This window comes from Rhineura floridana, chromosome 6, assembly GCF_030035675.1.
Source record: "Rhineura floridana isolate rRhiFlo1 chromosome 6, rRhiFlo1.hap2, whole genome shotgun sequence".
In the NCBI taxonomy this organism is placed as follows: domain Eukaryota; kingdom Metazoa; phylum Chordata; class Lepidosauria; order Squamata; family Rhineuridae; genus Rhineura; species Rhineura floridana.
Window position 1 is genome coordinate 36,016,795 of NC_084485.1, and position 19,502 is coordinate 36,036,296.

At 41.1% G+C, this 19,502-nt stretch overlaps 1 protein-coding gene across 6 annotated transcripts in view; it reads right to left on the bottom strand.

The window, feature by feature from the left end:
• SRC (SRC proto-oncogene, non-receptor tyrosine kinase) overlaps positions 1-19,502 on the bottom strand; it is a 141,580-nt gene that overhangs the window by 25,639 nt on the left and 96,439 nt on the right. For 4 of the 6 annotated variants that reach the window (XM_061631460.1, XM_061631461.1, XM_061631463.1 and 1 more), the window contains exons 4-5: positions 19,238-19,337; positions 13,984-14,001 (exon numbers count right to left, since the gene is read on the bottom strand). In XM_061631460.1, coding sequence (XP_061487444.1) covers positions 13,984-14,001; positions 19,238-19,337 — 118 coding nt within the window. The remainder of the gene's footprint in view (positions 1-13,983; positions 14,002-19,237; positions 19,338-19,502) is intronic. The other 2 variants (XM_061631465.1, XM_061631466.1) reach the window with 2 other exon arrangements.

Consider the following 19,502-nt stretch of genomic DNA (forward strand, 5'->3'; position numbering starts at 1 on the left):
AATTCAGATTTTTTGCTCCAATATGCATAATTTTACACTTGTTTATATTGAATTGCATTTGCCATTTTTCCGCCCATTCACTCAGTTTGGAGAGATCTTTTTGGAGCTCTTCACAATCCCTTTTTGTTTTAACAACCCTGAACAATTTAGTATCGTCAGCAAACTTGGCCACTTCACTGCTCACTCCTAATTCTAGGTCATTAATGAACAAGTTGAAAAGTACAGGTCCCAATACCGATCCTTGAGGGACTCCACTTTCTACAGCCCTCCATTGGGAGAACTGTCCATTTATTCCTACTCTCTGCTTTCTGCTTCTTAACCAATTCCTTATCCACAAGAGGACCTCTCCTCTTATTCCATGACTGCTAAGCTTCCTCAGAAGTCTTTGGTGAGGTACCTTGTCAAACGCTTTTTGAAAGTCTAAGTACACTATGTCCACTGGATCACCTCTATCTATATGCTTGTTGACACTCTCAAAGAATTCTAATAGGTTACTGAGACAGGACTTTCCCTTGCAGAAGCCATGCTGGCTCTGCTTCAGCAAGGCTTGTTCTTCTGTGTGCTTAGTTAATCTAGCTTTAATAATACTTTATTAATAATCTAGCTTTAATAATGCAAAATGCAGTGGCCAGATTGTAACAGGGACCAGATGGTTTGAGCATATAAAAACAATTCTGGCCCACTTGCATTGGCTGCCTGTATGTTTCCGAGCTCAATTCAAGGTGCTAGATTTAACCTATAAAGCCTTACACGGCTTAGGACCACAATACCTGAGGAACGCCTCTCCCGACACGAACCCACCCATACACTACACTCAACATCAAAGGCCCTCCTCCGGGTGCCTACTCTGAGGGAGGTTGGGAGGCTGGCAACAAGGGAGAGGGCCTTCTCAGTGGTGGCCCTCAAATTATGGAATGATCTCCCTGATGAAGTGCACCTGGCAACAACACTATTATCTTTTTGGCACCAGGTCAAGACGTTCCTCTTCTCCCGGGCATTTTAGCATGTGTTTTTAAATTGCTTTTTTAAAAAATGTGTTTTTAAATTTGTATATTTGTTTTTAATGTTTTTAATTGTTGTAAACTGCCCAGAGAGTTTCGACTATGGAGAGGTATACAAATGCAATAAATAAATAAATAAATAAATAAATAAATAAATAAAATAACTCTCCAGAAATGCCTGGGAACAACAAAACTGATTTCCCAAGCCAAGTGCAAATCTATTGTTTTTTCCTCCATGGGTTTCTGGATTTTGCTGACTTTGATGTGGAATTAACTTTCTAAAAAATCTTCCAAAATCCTGGGAAAGTTTGTTGTTGTTATGCGCCTTCAAGACTATTACGACTTATGGGGACCCTATGAATCAGTGACCTCCAAGAGTATTTTTCATGAACCACCATGTTCAGATCTTGTAAGTTCAGGTCTGTGGCTTCCTTTATGGAATCAATCCATCTGGTCTTCCTCTTTTTCTACTCCCTTCTGTTTTTCCCAGCATTACTGTCTTTTCTAGTGAATCATGTCTTCTCATGATGTGGCCAAAGTATGATAACCTCAGTTTCATCATTTTAACTTCTAATGATAGTTCTAGTTTAATTTGTTCTAACACCCAATTATTTGTCTTTTTTGCAGACCATGGTATCTGCAAAGCTCTCCTCCAACACCACATTTCAAATGAGTTGATTTTTCTCTTATCCGCTTTTTTCACTGTCCAAATTTCACATCCATACATAGAGATTGGGAATACCATGGTCTGAATGATACTGACTTTAGTGCTGAGTGATACATCTTTGCATTTGAGGACCTTTTCTAGTTCTCTCATATCTGCCCTCCCCAGTCCTAGCCTTCTTCTGATTTCTTGACTATTATCTCCATTTTGGTTAATGACTATGCCAAGGCATAGATAATCCCTGACAAGTTCAATATCCTCGTTGTCAACTTTGAAGTTACATAAATCTTCTGTTGTCATTACTTTAGTCTTCTTGACATTCAGCTATAGTCCTGCTTCTGTGCTTTCCTCTTTCACTTTCATCAGCATTCGTTTCAAATCATTACTGGTTTCTGCTACTAGTATGGTATCGTCTGCATATCTTAATTTATTGATATTTCTCCCTCCAATTTTCACACCTTCATCTTGGTCCAATCCCGCTTTCCATATGATATGTTCTGCATATAGATTAAACGAACAGGGTGATAAAATACACCCCTGCCCACACCCTTTCCAATGGGGAACCAATCGGTTTCTCCATATTCTGTCCTTACAATAGCCTTTTGTCCAGAGTATAGGTTGCGCATCAGGACAATCAGATGCTGTGGCACCCCCATTTCTTTTGAAACATTCCATAGTTTTTCATGATCTACACAATCAAAGGCTTTGCTGTAATCTATAAAGCACAGGCTGATTACCTTCTGAAATTCCTTGGTCCGTTCCATTATCCAACATTTGTTTGCAATATGATCTCTGGTGACTCTTCCCTTTCTAAATCCAGCTTGGACGCCTGGCATTTCTCGCTCCATATATGGTAAGAGCCTTTGTTGTAGAATCTTGAGCATTACTTTACTTGCATGGGATATTAAAGCAATAGTTATAGATAATTACTGCATTCCCTGGGATCCCCTTTCTTTGGAATTGGGATGTATATTGAAGGCTTCCAGTCTGTGGGCCATTGTTTAGTTTTCCATATTTCTTGACAGATTCTTGTCAAAATTGGGACAGATTCAGTCTCAGTAGCTTGTAGCAACTCTATTGGTATGCCATCTGTTCCTGGTGCTTTGTTTCTTCCAAGCATTTTAAGAGCAGCTTTCACCTCACCTTCCAAAATTTCTGGTTCTTCATCATATGGTTCCTCCATGAATGAATCTGTCATCCTGGCACCTCTTTTATAGAGTTCTTCAGTGTATTGCTTCCATCTTCCTATTATTTCATCTCAGTCAGTCAGTGTTCCCCTGTTGATTATTCAACATCCCTACTCGTGATTTAAATTTCCCTTTCATTTCTCTGATCTTTTGGAATAGGGCTCTTGTTCTACCTTTTTTCTTGTCCTCTTCTGTTTCTATACAATAACTATTACAATAGTTCTCTTTGTCCCTATGTACTAGTCGCTGTATGGTTGCATTTAGTGTTCTAACCGTGTTTCTGTCTCCTTTCGCTTTTGCTTTCCTTCTCTCTTTAACCATTTTAAGTGTTTATTCAGTCATCCATTGAGGTCTTTCTCTCTTTTTAACTACAGGTATTGTCTTTCTGCATTCTTCCCTGATAATGTCTCTGACTTCAGTCCATAGTTCTTTTGGTTCTCTGTCAACTAAGTTTAAAGCCTTAAATAAATCTATTCCTTATTTGATCTTTATATTCTTCTGGGATGTTATTATTTTTCACATTACTTTTTCATACAGGTTTTTAAGATACATGGAAGAAACTCTGGAAGGTGAGCAACTTTTAAAATTCAGCAACAGTTATATATAGACAAATCACATACACTGAACAACTGGCAGGAGCTCTCACAAGGGGCGAATACCACCATGAAAACTAGTTTAGAGGACTGAAGAGGAGGCAAAGACCACTGTTAGGGGAGCAAGAATTTGGTCACAGTATCAGAGCTGGAAGGGACCATCTACTCCAATCCCCTGCTCAGTGCAGGAAATCCAGAGCTAGAGAATCCCAACAGATGGCTGTCCAGCCTCTGCTTGAAAACTTCCAGAGTGGGAGTGCCTCCCCCCACCCCTGTAATTGGTTCCATTGTTGAACTGCTCTAACAGCCAGGACATTTCTCCTAATGTTCATCTGAAATCTACTCTCCAGCTACTTCAGCCCATTAGATCTAGTTCTGCCCTCTGGGACGGCAGATAACCAGATGTGTCCTCTTCTATGTAATAGCCCTTCATTGAAGAATTTCTTTTAATTAGAAGAGCTAGAAATGGAACTGAGTACCTTCTGCCATGCAGACAGATGCACCATCACTGAGCTATGTATCCATAGCCACATGCACCCTGCAAAACCTCTAGTGTTGATTAGCTGAATACACATCTAAGTGGTGCACTGAAATAATCTCAAATTACAAAGAGGTGCCTCTTTCTGGTACTTTAATCATATGCAACTTAAGATGCTGTGCAAAAAGGCAACACAAGAATTGGTCTGGAAAATGTTGATGGAAGTTCACCACTCCTCTGAAAGACAGTTTCATTACAGAAAAGGACTGATGCTGCATGCAAAATCAGCCAGCTGTGTACATAGTCCCTGGGCATGGTTTTAAAGCACATGAGACAGCACCTTATGCTAAAGGTAAGCAGGTCTGGGTCTAGTCAGTGGCTGAATGGGAGACCACCTGGGAATCTCATGTACGACACCTTCTGTGATGCAAGAAATGTGGGGCATACATACATACATACATACATACATACATACATACATACATACAGAAACAAGACTCAGTCTTGGCAACTGAATTCACACAATGTTGATGTCCAAGCCAAAGAATGTATTGATCCACATTTTAATTACTTATTTTGCAAGTGTTCTTATCAAAACTGCAGTAGAGATGAAGAAATCAAGCTTCAAACCTCACGCTAGCTGTTTCATTACAATTTAGCAGCCATCTGCAATTCACCAAGTTTGTTGTTATCTACAACATGATACACATCTGTCATTTATTTTATTTTATTTTTATGAGTTTGCCTGGCATCATCCACACTCACGTGCACATGAAATTGTATCACAGCAGATTCCCCAACACAGTGCTAACTTTTACAAGTTGAATAGGAACAAATTTCTCTACTCCATTGCCCATGTCCAGAAACTCATGCAGACTAGAAATGACAAAGGCACCTATTCCCACACCCATCCACCCATCCACGTTTTGGCTTCATGCAACTGAATAAACAGACTGGTGAAATCATGGTACCAGTCTGGCCAGCACAGCTACCATGAGGAAACAAAGGACAGTACCCAATCCAACATGCTCAGGTGATTGCCACTTCTTTATCATAATGGGAGGATGCATGAAATAGCTCCTCTCCTTTGCAAAAAACTAAAATTGCCACATCGTAGAAAACAAAACATAAGGTAAATTTCACATGATGTGGCCAAGTGAGTTAACAGGTGACTGATTAAAGGGTAGCAAATTGTTAATTATTTAGTATTTATTATGTAATAAAACACTATATGTATATCAGAATGGAGTCATTATTTGGATTTTCTGCCTTAGCGACTAAAATTTCTTGAGCCATCTTTGTCACATGAACAGCCTGCCCCTGTGTGAAAATGAGGTGTCAAAGCCAGATGTTTATGCTTCAGAGAATCAGGAGGACCAATGACCACAAAACAGCTGCCTATGGAGGCTGCTTAAATGATTCCCTGCAGAATAATGTACTGCATGGTAGTGCATACTGACAAAATCAACAGGGGAGCTATTTAAAATGATGTCTATATGGTGGCTGTATGGGTGCACACCGACTCAATGTCTCTCTTAACTCAGCAGGTTATTTGATGGGAGGGTTACAGTACTAAAGTATGGAATCTGTACAAGTGTTCATTTTAAATTAAATGCTTGCTGCATAGAGATACTTGCCATAGGGAAACTATATAAAATGATGGATTCAATGCACATCAATGCCCAGATGTTTCTTTTTGGGTTGGTAAAGTCTGCATATTAATAGCTTTCCTACTTATGTTGAGAGCATGGATGTTCTCGGGCTTTTAGGCGGAGGGGTCTTCTAAATGTCAGGTATGCCCTGTCAGCCCATCTGACACATGGAATCCCCATGTGAACTGTGCAGAAGCCAGTCCCTGATACAGATTGGTGCTAAACACAATAAGTGAAATTGATCCATTGGAAACCACACTTGAAATCTCCAGCTCTCAGTTTTTAACAACAAAAATTTCCTCTCCTTAGAAGTAAAGTAGTTAATGAACCTTTTCCCACCATACTTGATTAAAATTTGTAGATCAGGCCCATAGACTGCCAGTTGGTTCTCTCCCTCCCAAGGAACTGGAGAGGTTGAGTGTCCACCCTCCAAAATGTTAAACAAAGCAAAAACAAAACAAAAACAAAAAAGGGAAGGGGAAATCCACTAAACATTACTATGGGGAGACAGCAGCCTTGGTGGCATCCATTTGGAGTTCTCATTTAAGGGGTAAGATAATCATGGTAGAGCAAAGAGAGTCCTCAATCACTAAGGATTTTTTAAAACAAAAATAACAACTGCAAATGCTGCCCTGGGCTCCTGCTGGGAGGAAGGGCGGGATATAAATCAAATAATTAAATAAATAAATAAATATACACAGGACAGAACTGGCATTCGTTGACTGAAGGAGTTGTGTCATTCAATGTTAGTGACATCATGGCCAACAGAAGCTTGCAATACTTGTGTAATTACAATCCATAGAGCACTGCTGTGATGATACACTCACTCAGGGTTGGGTACCCCTTCTCAGCCCGAGGTCTGCATAAGCTTTTGGGCAACCTTCTGGGGGCCACATGCCAGTGGTAGTCAAGGCCAGAGGCAAAAGTGGCCAGACCAACAAATGTGAATTTTACTTTGGTACAGTAGGCTAGTTTCTATACACACTCACAACCCCCATCCCCTTCTTCATCCAAGCAATCAAAAAGCATTATCAGAATTCAAGGATATATTCCAGCTAGGCAAAATCACTCAAGGAGGATGCAAAGTAGGGCTAGTGAGAGATGGGCTGGGGAAGACAATGTGGTTGGGAAGGGTTTGTGAGTTGGGAAGAGCCCCGGGGGTCAAACAGAGAAGCTTGGGAGTCATGTTTAGTCTCTAGGCCTGAGGTTCCTCTTCACTACGCTACCTGAAGGGTTGGTGGAATAGCTCCCTATTCCTCATGATCATGTATTGCTGTTTCACTACTAGGAAAATACATTTTCCCACAATAGAAATGCCATCTTAAGAAATATTTCCCAGTTGTTGTGCAGAATCCAGACAATTATGTAACTGAAAGCACCCTTATGTTGATATTGTTTACATAACTGGCTAAAAGTTAATTTGCTATTAACAAATTGATTTATTAATCATGAAGATACTTCAATTAATGTTTTCAGTCCAATAGTACCAGCATAATGAAACTAGATCTATTCCTATGGGGGGAAAAATACTTGGTTGGGAATAACAGGCCAAATAAGATGGTATGCCAGCCTATTAAAAAGGGCTCCCAGATACACACATACATGGCACTACCCAAGTGAATTATTATAATTGGGGCAGAAGTGTGAAGAATGCCAGAGAATGGTAGGAATGTTATTCACTTGAGAAGAAAGCTGAAAGAGGCAGCTTGAATATTAGAAAGGAGTGGTGTTCCCTTCTCTCCTTCTGTGATATTTTGGTGTCTAATTTGCTTTGACCACAAGGGAAAACTAAGCTTTTTAAAAATATAAATAAAAATAAAAAACCCTTGCAATTTCTTCCAAGGCAGTCTTCAGAGAGATCATCAGATTATAAACTTTTCATAGCAACCTTTCATAAGAATGAAAAACTTTGTAGCACAAATTGTGGAGGATAAATCTTCCTGGCTTCAGGACTGGCAAGATGCGGGTTCAAAGCCCTGTTCAGCCTTTATGGGTGGTTCTTAGCAAGTCTTGCTCTCTCTCAGCTAACCAACCTATCTGAGAGACCACCTCTCCCCCTACATCCCTGCCCAGTTGCTACATTTAGCTGGGCAGTCTTTGTTGGGGACACCAAGTGCAGCGGCAGGGTGGTTAGCTGTAACATGGCACAGAGCCTTCAAATTGGGAATTACCCACTTTATGGAACGCCATCTCTATGTACATAAGGCAGGAACCAAATCTGTCTACATTTCAGTGCTTGCTAAAAAAAAATGTGGGTTTTTTTTAACCCAAGCCTTTACTTATTAAAGTTTAACTGTATCTTTACCTCTTTACACATTTTTCTGATGTCACACAACTGCATACACTGCTGTAATTTGGGATCTGTATTTTAACCTATTTCACGATTTATGTAGATTTTACCATACACGGTGTAGATATATCAATCTGAAGTGGTTTATAAATAAAATAGCACTTCACAGGGTTGTTGTGAGGATAAAAGATAAAAATGGGAAGATATGGAACATTACTCCATACTCCTTGGAGGAAGAACAGGATACAAATGCCATAAAATAAGTGTAGAGGGGATGGGGTTTACAAGGTTACATATCAAACCCTAGCAATGCTCAGCTCTCCCTCCTGGTATGCTCTGTTCACCATTGGAGGATCGGATCTATTTTTGATCCCTTGACCCTGGCAATTGCAGCAGAAAGCTACCAAGCATAACTTTCTCTGCAGCGGCACTTTGCCTATAGAATGCTCCACCAACTGAGGTCTTATTGTTTTAGGTGGTTAGTAAAAACTAGGTTATTCAAAGAGCCTTTGACTGAATTTTTCCCTAATTTATTTCAAACATTTTTCAGGTTTTTTACTGCTGTCCCAGATTACGGTTGTTTTTGTTGTTGCTGTTATGTGCCTTCAAATCGATCACGACTTATGGCGACCCTATGAATCAGTGACCTCCAAGAGCATCTGTCATGAACCACCCTGTTCAGATCTTGTAAGTTCAGCTCTGTGGCTTCCTTTATGGAATCAATCCATTGCTTGTTTGGCCTTCCTCTTTTTCTACTCCCTTTTGTTTTTCCCAGAGTTATTGTCTTTTCTAGTGAATGATGTCTTCTCATGGTGTGTCCAAAGTATGACAACCTCAGTTTCATCATTTTAGCTTCTAGTGATAGTTCTGGTTTAATTTGCTCTAACACCCAATTATTTGTCTTTTTTGCAGTCCATGGTATGTGCAAAGCTCTCCTCCAACAGCACATTTCAAATGAGTTGATTTTTTACTGTCCATGCTTTTCAAAATGGAAATGGACTGCCTTCAAGTCCATTCCGACTTATGGGCGATCCTATGAATAGGGTTTTCATGGTAAACGGTATTCAGAAGTGGTTTTCTAATTACCTTCCTCTGAGGCTGAGAGGCAGTGACTGGCCCAAGGTCACCCAGTGAGCTTTATGGCTGTGTGGGGATTTGAACCCTGGTCTCCCAGGTCATATTCCAACACCTTAACCACTACACCACACTGGCTCTCGTCCATGCTTTTAGTATGCTAGTAATATGGCAATATTTTCACATCAAAGCCCACATCTTTAGTTGTCCTAGCTGGAAAGCACCCAAGTGCTGCTGTGTTGTGATGCAGAAGCTACCACTTCTAAAATAATAGATACTTGTCTAAGTTCCCCACCCAGTCCCTATTTCTTAAACTGTGTAAAAGAGAAGGAGAGGAGAGTGAGGTACAAAATGAGGAAGAGGCATCTGTAAAGGGAAAAATCCAAGTAGAAGGAAAGCCCCAAGTTCCCGTCCTGGAAATGTGACAGGAAAGTACTCCTTGGATAAGCATATGACAGGGAAATCTATTGTAAGTGGGTGGATCATGCTATCTTCATCTCTTTGGGTGTCTGAATACCAATAACCATTCCCAATCTGGTGCCTGTTTAGAGGTTACATGTGGAGTGACGTATCAGTTCACATAAAAGGTTTATAGATATATCTCTCCGCTGGAATGAGTGGGGAAGCCCACATGCATGGCTGACCACAGTTTGTTTTTGTTCTTGTCATTTTAATCCACATACTGCCAAGTCATTGCTTGGAAAACTGCAATTAATTTAAGACAGAAATCTATTAAGATAAATTTCGTCAGAGCCAAGATGCTAGGTGAAGACATTGCAAGAGATCAATTTCTTCATAAAGACAAGTCAAATGATCAGAGCTTCTGAGTAAAACCGATAAGGTTATAAGCAGTTTTTATGATTAGGCTTTCAAATTTAGGAAGATAGACTGAATTAATACAAACATTGAGTCATTCTTCCAGCAGAAGTCAGGGATGAGAGTCACTTGCTGTAGGGGTGGCAAGTATTATGAGAAAGAGACTTCTACTTTATAAAAAATAGCCTAAATATATTATCTCTTACATTTCGAAAAGCTGGCAGATATTTCGGATGTGTGGGGGCAGGGGAGACAGAGAAATTATTTTAAATGTCTTATAGGCCAAAATCATAGAATCATAGAGTTGGAAGGGGCCTATAAGGCCACCGACTCCAACCCCCTGCTCAATGCAGGAAATGTCTTATGCTAACCATGGTTTACCATGCGCAAGAAAATCGCACCTGCTTTGCTCCTCCCCACTAGCCCACAGAAGAAGCGAACCACAACCCCTGGCTCAGAATTATGCATGAGCCAGGGAATCATGGTTTCTTTTACTTCAAACAAACCATAATGATAAGCCAAGGTTTTGTTCTCTCTGTGCAAGCATAGATCCCATTTGCGTGAATGCAGGGAAATCATAGAAAAATTCTTCATGTTCATCTACTTTCAAATAAGGTATCCACTTCTATTAAGCGTGGTCAAAAATGGCTTCCTCTCCTTTGCTTTTCTCTGACTCAGGTGTGGGGGTTAACTGCAGCCATAGCCATAAAGTTCTATGGCTGGGTCAGACCGACCTGTCAAATGTGTTGTGTATTTCTCTTCCCCTCACAATGCATTGCTAGGCAGAAGGCCAAGCACCTTGGCCATTCAAGAAATTGTAGTTCATTACTGCCACATATCACTGTGAGAACCTCGCTCTTATCCTGAGCTCCAACAGTGAAGCAATATTGGATATTGTGGAATACATAGCTTGAAACTCATTTCTCTCCTACATGCTTCACTACAAAGCCTTTTTTAAAAAGATTTTTAAAAAACCCTCATCTTCCTACAAGGACCATTTGGTTCTCAGTGTTACTTATATAAGAGACCACTGGGAAGTTGCCAATATTCACAGTACTGTATTTAGTTTAATTCAAGTGAAAGAATACACATTTGCTTTGTACCTAGAAAGTATAGGACGCTGGGCCCAATGTCCTGTAGGACCCTGCAGAGAGTTGCGTTGCGGAACGGAGAGTATTGAGCGAGCTTATGTGTGTGTGGTTGAATTTTTGCTAAGATTCTACCTTCCCTGCAAATTAGTCAGATAGAGACTTTAAGCTTTAAAATAAGAAATAACTACTTTATTCTGGAAGTACATGTCTGATAGGAAAGAGTCCTATATCTAGCTAACTAGCTAAGTTGGAGCAATGAGCACTGAGCCCAGTACTCGCCCTCATGCTGGTGGAGAAGGAGAGACAAAGGAAAGATGTCTGCTCCCCTCTCAAGAAAGAAGAAGACTGGGAAGGAGGGAAGGAACTGGGATCAACATCTTTGCATATCAGTCTAGCAAGAAGGAAGAGACATCAGGAGATCAAAGGGATAGGTATAACCTAGCAACCAAGAGGTCTCCTCTCTAGCTACTCCTTTTAGCCCCATGCAGCCTCAACCCATAAGTTGGAGTTGAACCTCATACATTCCGACAGAAAGTATGCCAAACAGCCAAAGACCAGAGCTTTCAGTGGTATTATCTATTTTTTTCACTGTTTAATAAGAAGGGAAATATTTAGGTTAGAAATACCTCCAAAATTTGTCATTGTAAGTCATTTTCAGACAAAAAAAGTTTTGTAGTGACAAATTAATGATGATGATGATGATGTTTGGATGGCAGAAGTACTTACATTTTGGTAGTGAGTTCAAGAAAGCAAGCCTGTGTTAAGGATAGTTCTGTGACAAAGGGCAGGCAGATGATTGTCACTTGGGCAGAGCTGGCCCAAGACATCATTTTATTTGGCTAGGAAAATCCAAGTGGCACTCCAGGTTTTAACAAAGATTGTAATCCACCCAGAAGTTATCCAGTGGAAGGATTCATTTATATGATAGGAAGATCTATGCAGTTCCCTTCATTTTGACAGGTTTTGTGCATGAGAATGTCTTGGTGAACTGTGGATCAGATCTGTATCTTCCACTTTGACAGCCTTAATAGTATTTAAAAGGTGGCCAGCTGGCTTTGCCACATGGATGGTCCGTTCTTGCAATCTGAATTTAACTGCTGATGCCCCACATGCACATACTCAACACTGTGTGTGCGTGTGTGTGTGTGTGTGTGTGTGTGTGTGTGTGTGTGTACACATGTGAACAATGCACCAAAACAGTAGCAGTAGCTGTAAGCCCTGTAACATGAACCTCCATTGAGATTTGTCTGGTGCTTATAAATAGAAGTAAGTTAAAGATCTTTATTAGGCTACCATGTGTAAGTACCCTAACCTATGCTGACTGAAGTACCCCTCAAATGTGGAGGCTAGTGGTGGTTGCTCAGTGGTACCAAGAAGCAAGGTTTTTAAAACTGCATTGCCAGAGCCCCCACCATGGCAAGAGACACTATGAACATACTCAAAAGGCTCCTACTTCATACATTTGAGACCCGAGCCCTCAACAATGAAAGCAAGTTCTAGAACTCTGCCATGGTCCAAATTAAAGTCCTCCAGGTATATGAAGAAGCAAGAAACATAAAGAGAGCTCCTTTTCCTCGGCTGCAGCAATACACCCATAGCAAAGACCACCGGATTTTTTTTTTTAAATCATGATTAGATTATTATTGCAAAACATATTATTGCAAGAGAAACTTTAGTTCTGAGCATTTTCTGACCTTGACACCGACTGTAAGTTTTTAAAAAATTAGGAAAATTGCTTGGCTTGGAACTTAAGAAACATTGTAGGGAAAAACAAGGGGAAAGTCAAAACCACTTGACTTGTGCAACTCATATACTTTGGCAGCACCAATCAACAAGTTCTCAGGAAATACAGCTGTTTAATTTCCATGTCTTAAAGTTCCAACAGGCATATCATTTCTGGTTATTCCTGCATGTGCACATGGGAAAATCTGTTTAGACCAAATATAAAATCCTACTGCTGCAGCCTTTTCTCACCCCTTAGTCATGAATTGCAAGCATTCATAACGCACTCAGAAGCTGTGGGATCGAAGCTGGGTCAGTGAAAAGAACTTCAACAGTAGATGTATAGACCAGAACAGAAAGAGGAGTGCACTTTTTGTCACCTTCATTGCCTCATAAGAAATATACATGTTGCAGACTTGTCTGCTTATATCCCATTATAGATTAAACAGCCTAGGTATGTGCAGGATTATAGCACTAGGTAAGTGGATGGTGGAAGAGACGAATAAAATAATACAAGAGCTCAAATAATAACTACAATAATACTACAGTACAATACAATAATAAATACAATAATAAGCTCAAATTAAGGGTGCTTTCACACCCATGACCTTTGTTAGCTAAATACAACCAGCTCACACGATAACACAGACAGTTCCTCCCTACACCATCCAATTCAATCAATAGTCTGTAGTGGACTGTTACTGTGCTCAAAGTCAGCTGAATCAGGGTTATTCCACCTACATCTGGAGGGCCACAAGTGCCCCACTCGTGCTCTAACTCCTCCGTGTTTTCTTGTGAATTCCATTGAAGTGGATTCCACTTTTCTCCTTCCTAGGATGCTTTTGTTTTTGTTTTGTTTTTGGTGTTTTTAGTTTCGGCTATGGGGCGGTATACAAATACAACAAATAAAATAAAATAAATAATAAATAAAAATAAAATTTTGTCCTTCACAGGGAGTATGGTTACTCATGTAATTAGAAACAGAACAATATGTACTCATTTCTTATTAAAACATACATAAACAGAACTCAAGCCAGCTGTACCCAACTGATAGCACATTATAAGACCAATAGTCATGACTAAGAATTTATCTATATCAACCACCTGATCTCCCCCACATGCCAGTTAGCAACCAAAAATGCACACGTAGTGTCTAAAATCCATTTGGAACAACACTTCTAGAGTATACCATCTGCTTGGATACAAAAGAAAGAATGTTCAAAACCAGCATTAAAACTACTGAGTTTTCAAGCGTGAACAAGCGACAAAAAGATTTTAAGCTGAATCTGTAACATTGCTCTTCCACCCAGCCCCAAACTGCATCCCCACCCAAACCTTTCCCCATAGTTTAGACATCAGAAATCAGGTTAGCTTTTACTGTTTGTGCCAATATCAATCAAATAGATGATACACACCTGACATCCACCTTTCTCCTAAATGAAAGCATGAGGAGGATATAAGAGAGAAAGAGACAAAGCTTAGATTAAAAGAAGTGCAGTTTTGAGATACTGTTCAAAATGGGAAAGATGCATGCACAAGTGCTAATAGCCTTCACATGGTGTTTTTCAAATTGTATTCCTACGAACCCTGGTGTTCCTGAAAAAACTCCTCAGGGATTCCTAAATAAGAACATAAATCAGGGTAGATAACTAGCCAGTGCTCTGCATGAACTGTGACACAGAGGTTCCTTGGTACACAGGTGGCTATGGGAAGGTTTCCCTGATGGTAGAACATTTAAGAAACTGCCACCCTGAAGTCTTGCCTCTAAAGCCAGTGCCTCTGTCATAGCAACAGGACATTGAGCACCTTCTAGTCCTCAAGATAGGTTTTTCCATTGAATGAGAAAGAGTGAACTTGCAACTTTCCATCTGCCAAGCTACCAGCCTTTGTTATAATTTCAAGAGCACAGAAACTCAGTTGTGCTCACCGTAGAAGACTCTTGGCTTATCCAGTCATCTCTTTAATTGAGGGCATGACTACCTATATCAAAATTACTTGTAGTTTTAGATTTGCCTTCTCTTTGCTATACGCTGTATCTCTTCTTGATATGAAAGCTGCCATACTGGAACAAACTAAAAGGCCCAGACTTCTGACTCTTAACAGGTTCCACAGGGAAGCTCACAAGCAGTTCATGATGGGGATTAACCATCTCCCACATGCTGCTTGTCTCTGGCATCTTGTAAAGCCATATATTGGCTACTATGGGAAGGAGAGGCAGATTTAAATACACCTGCCTTTATAAGGAACAGGAAAAATAAAATTAGCTAACCCACAACCTTTTGTAAAGGTGTCTCATTGCTCTGAGTAACTTTAAAACTAGGAGGGACAGATCTCCAGCAGGCCAAAGAGACACCCAGGCAGCCTACAGGGCAGATGCAATGTTTAGATAGCAAAAGAACTAGTAGAAAACATGCTTGCTGGAAGGAAATGGGGAGGGCACAATATCTGCTACAAAGAGGCAACTTCCATCTGCCCAGTCATATGGCAATAATATCATTAATTGTTTATCATGTGTTTTTAATGTTCTAAGTGCTCTGCAGTCTTTATCCTATTTGACTCCACAATGACCCTATGATGTAGGACAATACTGGCTCTCAACATTTACAACACGAATGCAACAGTTCCACCACTTGTTTCATAAGACTGCTAAATGCTCCTGGAATTTTTTTCTCGTCTGGGTAAAAATATCTCATTGTTATGGATCACCAGTTTGCTGAGTATCCTATGAGCTGAATCAGGACAACTGAATAATTACACTTCACAATATCCCAACAGCATAGATGATCCATTCCAACAAGCTGTGTGTACATGTACATGTGAGAATCACTCTGGAAACCATCCCATAGATGCTCTTCCTCCTGCTTCCATGCCACAGAAAGCTTGTTCCAGTCCACAGCAAGTATACACCAAATGAGGTAAATAGGGAAACTGTGCAGAAAGTTTTAAATTTCACATAATTGTGGAATCTCATCTGAGAAATCTGGTGCAGCCACTGTACCAACCTCAGAAGTTCTTATAAGAGGGACTAGTGACCTTCTGTTGCAACCCCATGCAGGCTTTGCATGGTCCCTTGCAAACTTGTTAACTGACTGTACAACCATAGTTTCCCAGGCACCCAAACTTTCATCTCCACCTGCTCTTAGACACTCAAGCAAAAGCCTGCTCAAGCAAAAGCCTGCTCAAAATGAGGTTTGACTCATTTTCTTGAGCGATTTGACATGTGCATTAGTGTGGTACATGTTGTTCACTCTTGCCTTGTCTGATGATGTTAAGTGGGTCAAAGCCTAATTATACATTACAAGGGACATGTGACTTCCAACCCATCTCTCCCTCCTTCCCTCAGTCTCCCTGGTATTATTTATTTATTTATTTATTTATTTATTTATTTGTTAGATTTTTATACCGCCCGACTAGCATAGCTCTCTGGGCGGTTTACAGCAAAATACAGATACATACAATAAGAACCCATAATAATACTACAAGAGCACATATAAGAAAATGAAAAGTCTAAAATCAATTATAGCAAATTTAAAACTAAATTAAAATTACAATTAGATTAAAATGCCTTAGAAAAGAGGAAGGTTTTAACTTGGCGCCGAAAAGATAGCAAAGTCGGCGCCAAGCGCACCTCATCGGGGAGACTATTCCACAGTTCAGGGGCCACCACCGAGAAGGCCTTAGTTCTTGTCACCACCCTCCAAGCCTCTCTCTGAGTCGGAACTTGGAGGACTGCGTTCGATGTAGAACGCAGTGTATGGGTAGGTTCATATCGGGAGAGGCGTTCCAGCAGATATTGTGGTCCTGCGCCGTGTAAGGCTTTATAAGTCAAAACCAACACTGGCCCGGAAGCATATTGGCAGCCAGTGCAAGCGAGCCAGAACAGGTGTTATGTGTTCAGACCGCTTGGTCTTCGTTATCAGTCTGGCCACCGCGTTTTGCACGAGCTGCAGCTTCCGAACTGTCTTCAAACGAAGCCCTACGTAGAGCGCATTGCAGTAATCCAATCACGAGGTTACTAGAGCACGTACCACTGATGTTAGGTCCTCCTTGCTCAGATAGGGACGTAGCTGGGCTACCAACCGAAGTTGGTAGAACGCATTCCGTGCCACCGAGGCTACTTGAGCCTCAAGTGACAGGGAAGGATCTAAAACAACTCCCAGACTACGAACCTGTTCCTTTAGGGGGAGTGTAACCCCGTCCAGAACAGGGTGTAAACAAGACACATGTCATCAGACACAGCATTCCCCCCCCCAAGTAACAGCCATACTACTGGAGTATAAATATGGAAACACTGAATGTGAAATTCTCATATTATGCATCTTATTTAACTAAACGTTATCAGGGAGGAAATGTGGAGTGTGGGCAGCCACATAATGCCCTGTAACTCATAGTTAGGCTTTCAGACTGGGGAGAGCAGCTAAATGGAGAATCATGTCTTGAAGCAGGACCCTATGATTATTCATTGGCAACTCTGAAAGCAATCGGCTGCTGATTTACAGTTACTGTAAGTTACTTGGGGGCACTGTGTTACGATGGCTCCATTCCTTTCTGGAGGGACGAACTCAGAAGGTTCCTTTCTGGGGGACTCCTGTTCGACTCCTTGGCCGTTGACCTATGGGGTCCCTCAGGTTTCAGTTTTATCCCCCATGTTGTTTAACATCTATATGAAACTGCTGGGAGAGGTTGTCTGGGGGTTTGGGGTTCGGTGCCATCAGTATGCGGGTGACACCCAACTCTATTTCTCCTTTCCACCTAAAGCCAAGGAAGCTGTCCTGGTCCTGAACCAGTGCCTGGCATCAGTGATGGACTGGATGAGGGCAAACAAATTGAAACTAAATCCAGACAAAACAGAGGTGCTCCTGGTCAGTCGAAGGGCAGATCAGGGAATAGGGATTCAGCCTGTGCTGGATGGGGTTACACTCCCCCTGAAGACACAGGTTCGCAGTTTGGGTGTGCTCCTGGACTCAGCTCTGAACTTGGAGGCCCAGGTCTTGGCCGTGGCCAGGAGTGCCTTTGCCCATTTAAGACTAGTGCGCCAGCTGCGCCCGTTCCTGGATATGCCTGATTTGACTATGGTGATGCATGCCTTAGTTACATCCCGTTTAGACTACTGTAACGCGCTCTACGTGGGGCTGCCTTTGAAGACTGTTCGGAAACTTAAACTGGTACAAAGAGCTGCAGCTAGAGTATTAACAGGGGCTGGTTACAGGGACCATACAACTCCCTTGTTACAACAGCTCCACTGGCTGCCAGTTTGTTTCCGGTCACAATTCAAAGTGCTGGTTTTGACCTTTAAAGCCCTATACGGCCCAGGTCCAGGCTATTTGTCAGACTGTATCTCCCTATACGAGCCTGCCCAGGCCCTGAGATCTTCAGGAGAGGCCCTTCTCTCAGTCCCAACACCCTCACAAGTGCAATTGGTGGGGACGCGAGATAGGGCCTTTTTGGTGGCTGCTCCTAGGTTCTGGAACTCCCTTCCTAGGGAGGCACGAATGGCCCCCTCCTTGCCATCCTTCCGTCGGCAAGTAAAGACTTTTTTTATTCCGACAGGCCTTTGGGATAGAAGGTGTTTAGAATTGGGCTTTACAAGGCTTGTTTTATTGTTTTACATTATTATCTGTATTATTTTAAATTGTTTTTAGATTTTTAAGTGCCTTCTACGGTTTTAAGGTTGTGCATAGTTTAATTGTATTTTAATTGTATGTTTTTCTATGTTTTTAACTACATGTAGTTTTATTTGTAAGCCGCCCCAAGTTCCAGTTTGGAAAAAGGGCGGGGTAAAAATAAAGTTTCATTCATTCATTCATTACTGTAAGACATCCAGTCCTTTCCTGCACCGGGGGAAGGAGTTTGAAGCTTATTTGAAAGGCAGAAGAGGAAATCAATATACACCTAGGATTAGTACAGGGTTCTACTTGGTGCTTATGATCCATCAGACAGCAGAACAGCAAAATACAGTGAAAGCTTGTTATAATGCGGGGGGCTAGGGGACAAAGGACGCACCCATTTCATACGCTTTCCACATTATAATGTAAACTGGGCTGAAAGGGTTAAAGCCAGCGAGTACTTCTGGTTCCTAGAGGGGCAAACCCAGCTCCCACTATGGCTAAGGAACAGAGCAGGAAGGAGGAAGCAGGAAAGGTAATAGAGAGGGAAAAACAAGTTAACACAAAAAAAGTTCCACAGACAGTAATGAAAGACGAGGGTCAAGAGATAAGCACCCCATAGGGGAAAAAATTGCAGGAAAGAAAAGGGAAGGGGATGACAGGAAATAGATATTTTAAAAGAACACTGAGAAGAAAAAAGACTCAGAAAGGAAGAAAAAATGAGCTATAAAATGGAAAAATTGAGTATACAGTATTTTACTTGGGGGACATGATTATTCCCGTGGTATATCTGAACCCGCAGTACAGTGAGATGCATTAGAGCAAGCTTCCACTGTATATATTGTACTCAAAATTATATTCCCTGCCATTTAAGCCCAAGTGTTTAAACTGACCCAGCATATTCTCTTAGCAGCTAAGAGAGACCAGGAAACAAAGCAAGAAAGGGAATGGAAGCACTGCTTCCCACTGTGGGCATAGATAGCTGTGGGGCACAATGAAAGAATAGGTTTACTGCAAGATTAAATGCATCTTTTAGCCTAGCACCTGGGCAAAAAGTACTTACGTGTTGTTGAGTATTTGGAGGCGTTCCCCTTTCTTGAAAGAAAGATCAGATTCTGTCCTTGATTCATAGTCATAGAGGGCCACAAAGGTGGTGACTCCTCCTGCAACAAGAGAAGTTCAAACTATAGCTGAACACCACTCCACATCAAATTTCATTAGGGCTCTTATTGTACGGTAAGAGAGACATGCTGAAGAAATTAACACACAGAAGCTCTTTTGAGTAATTTTTACACTGTGTACAATTAAAGTGTGTACGAAGGGCACTA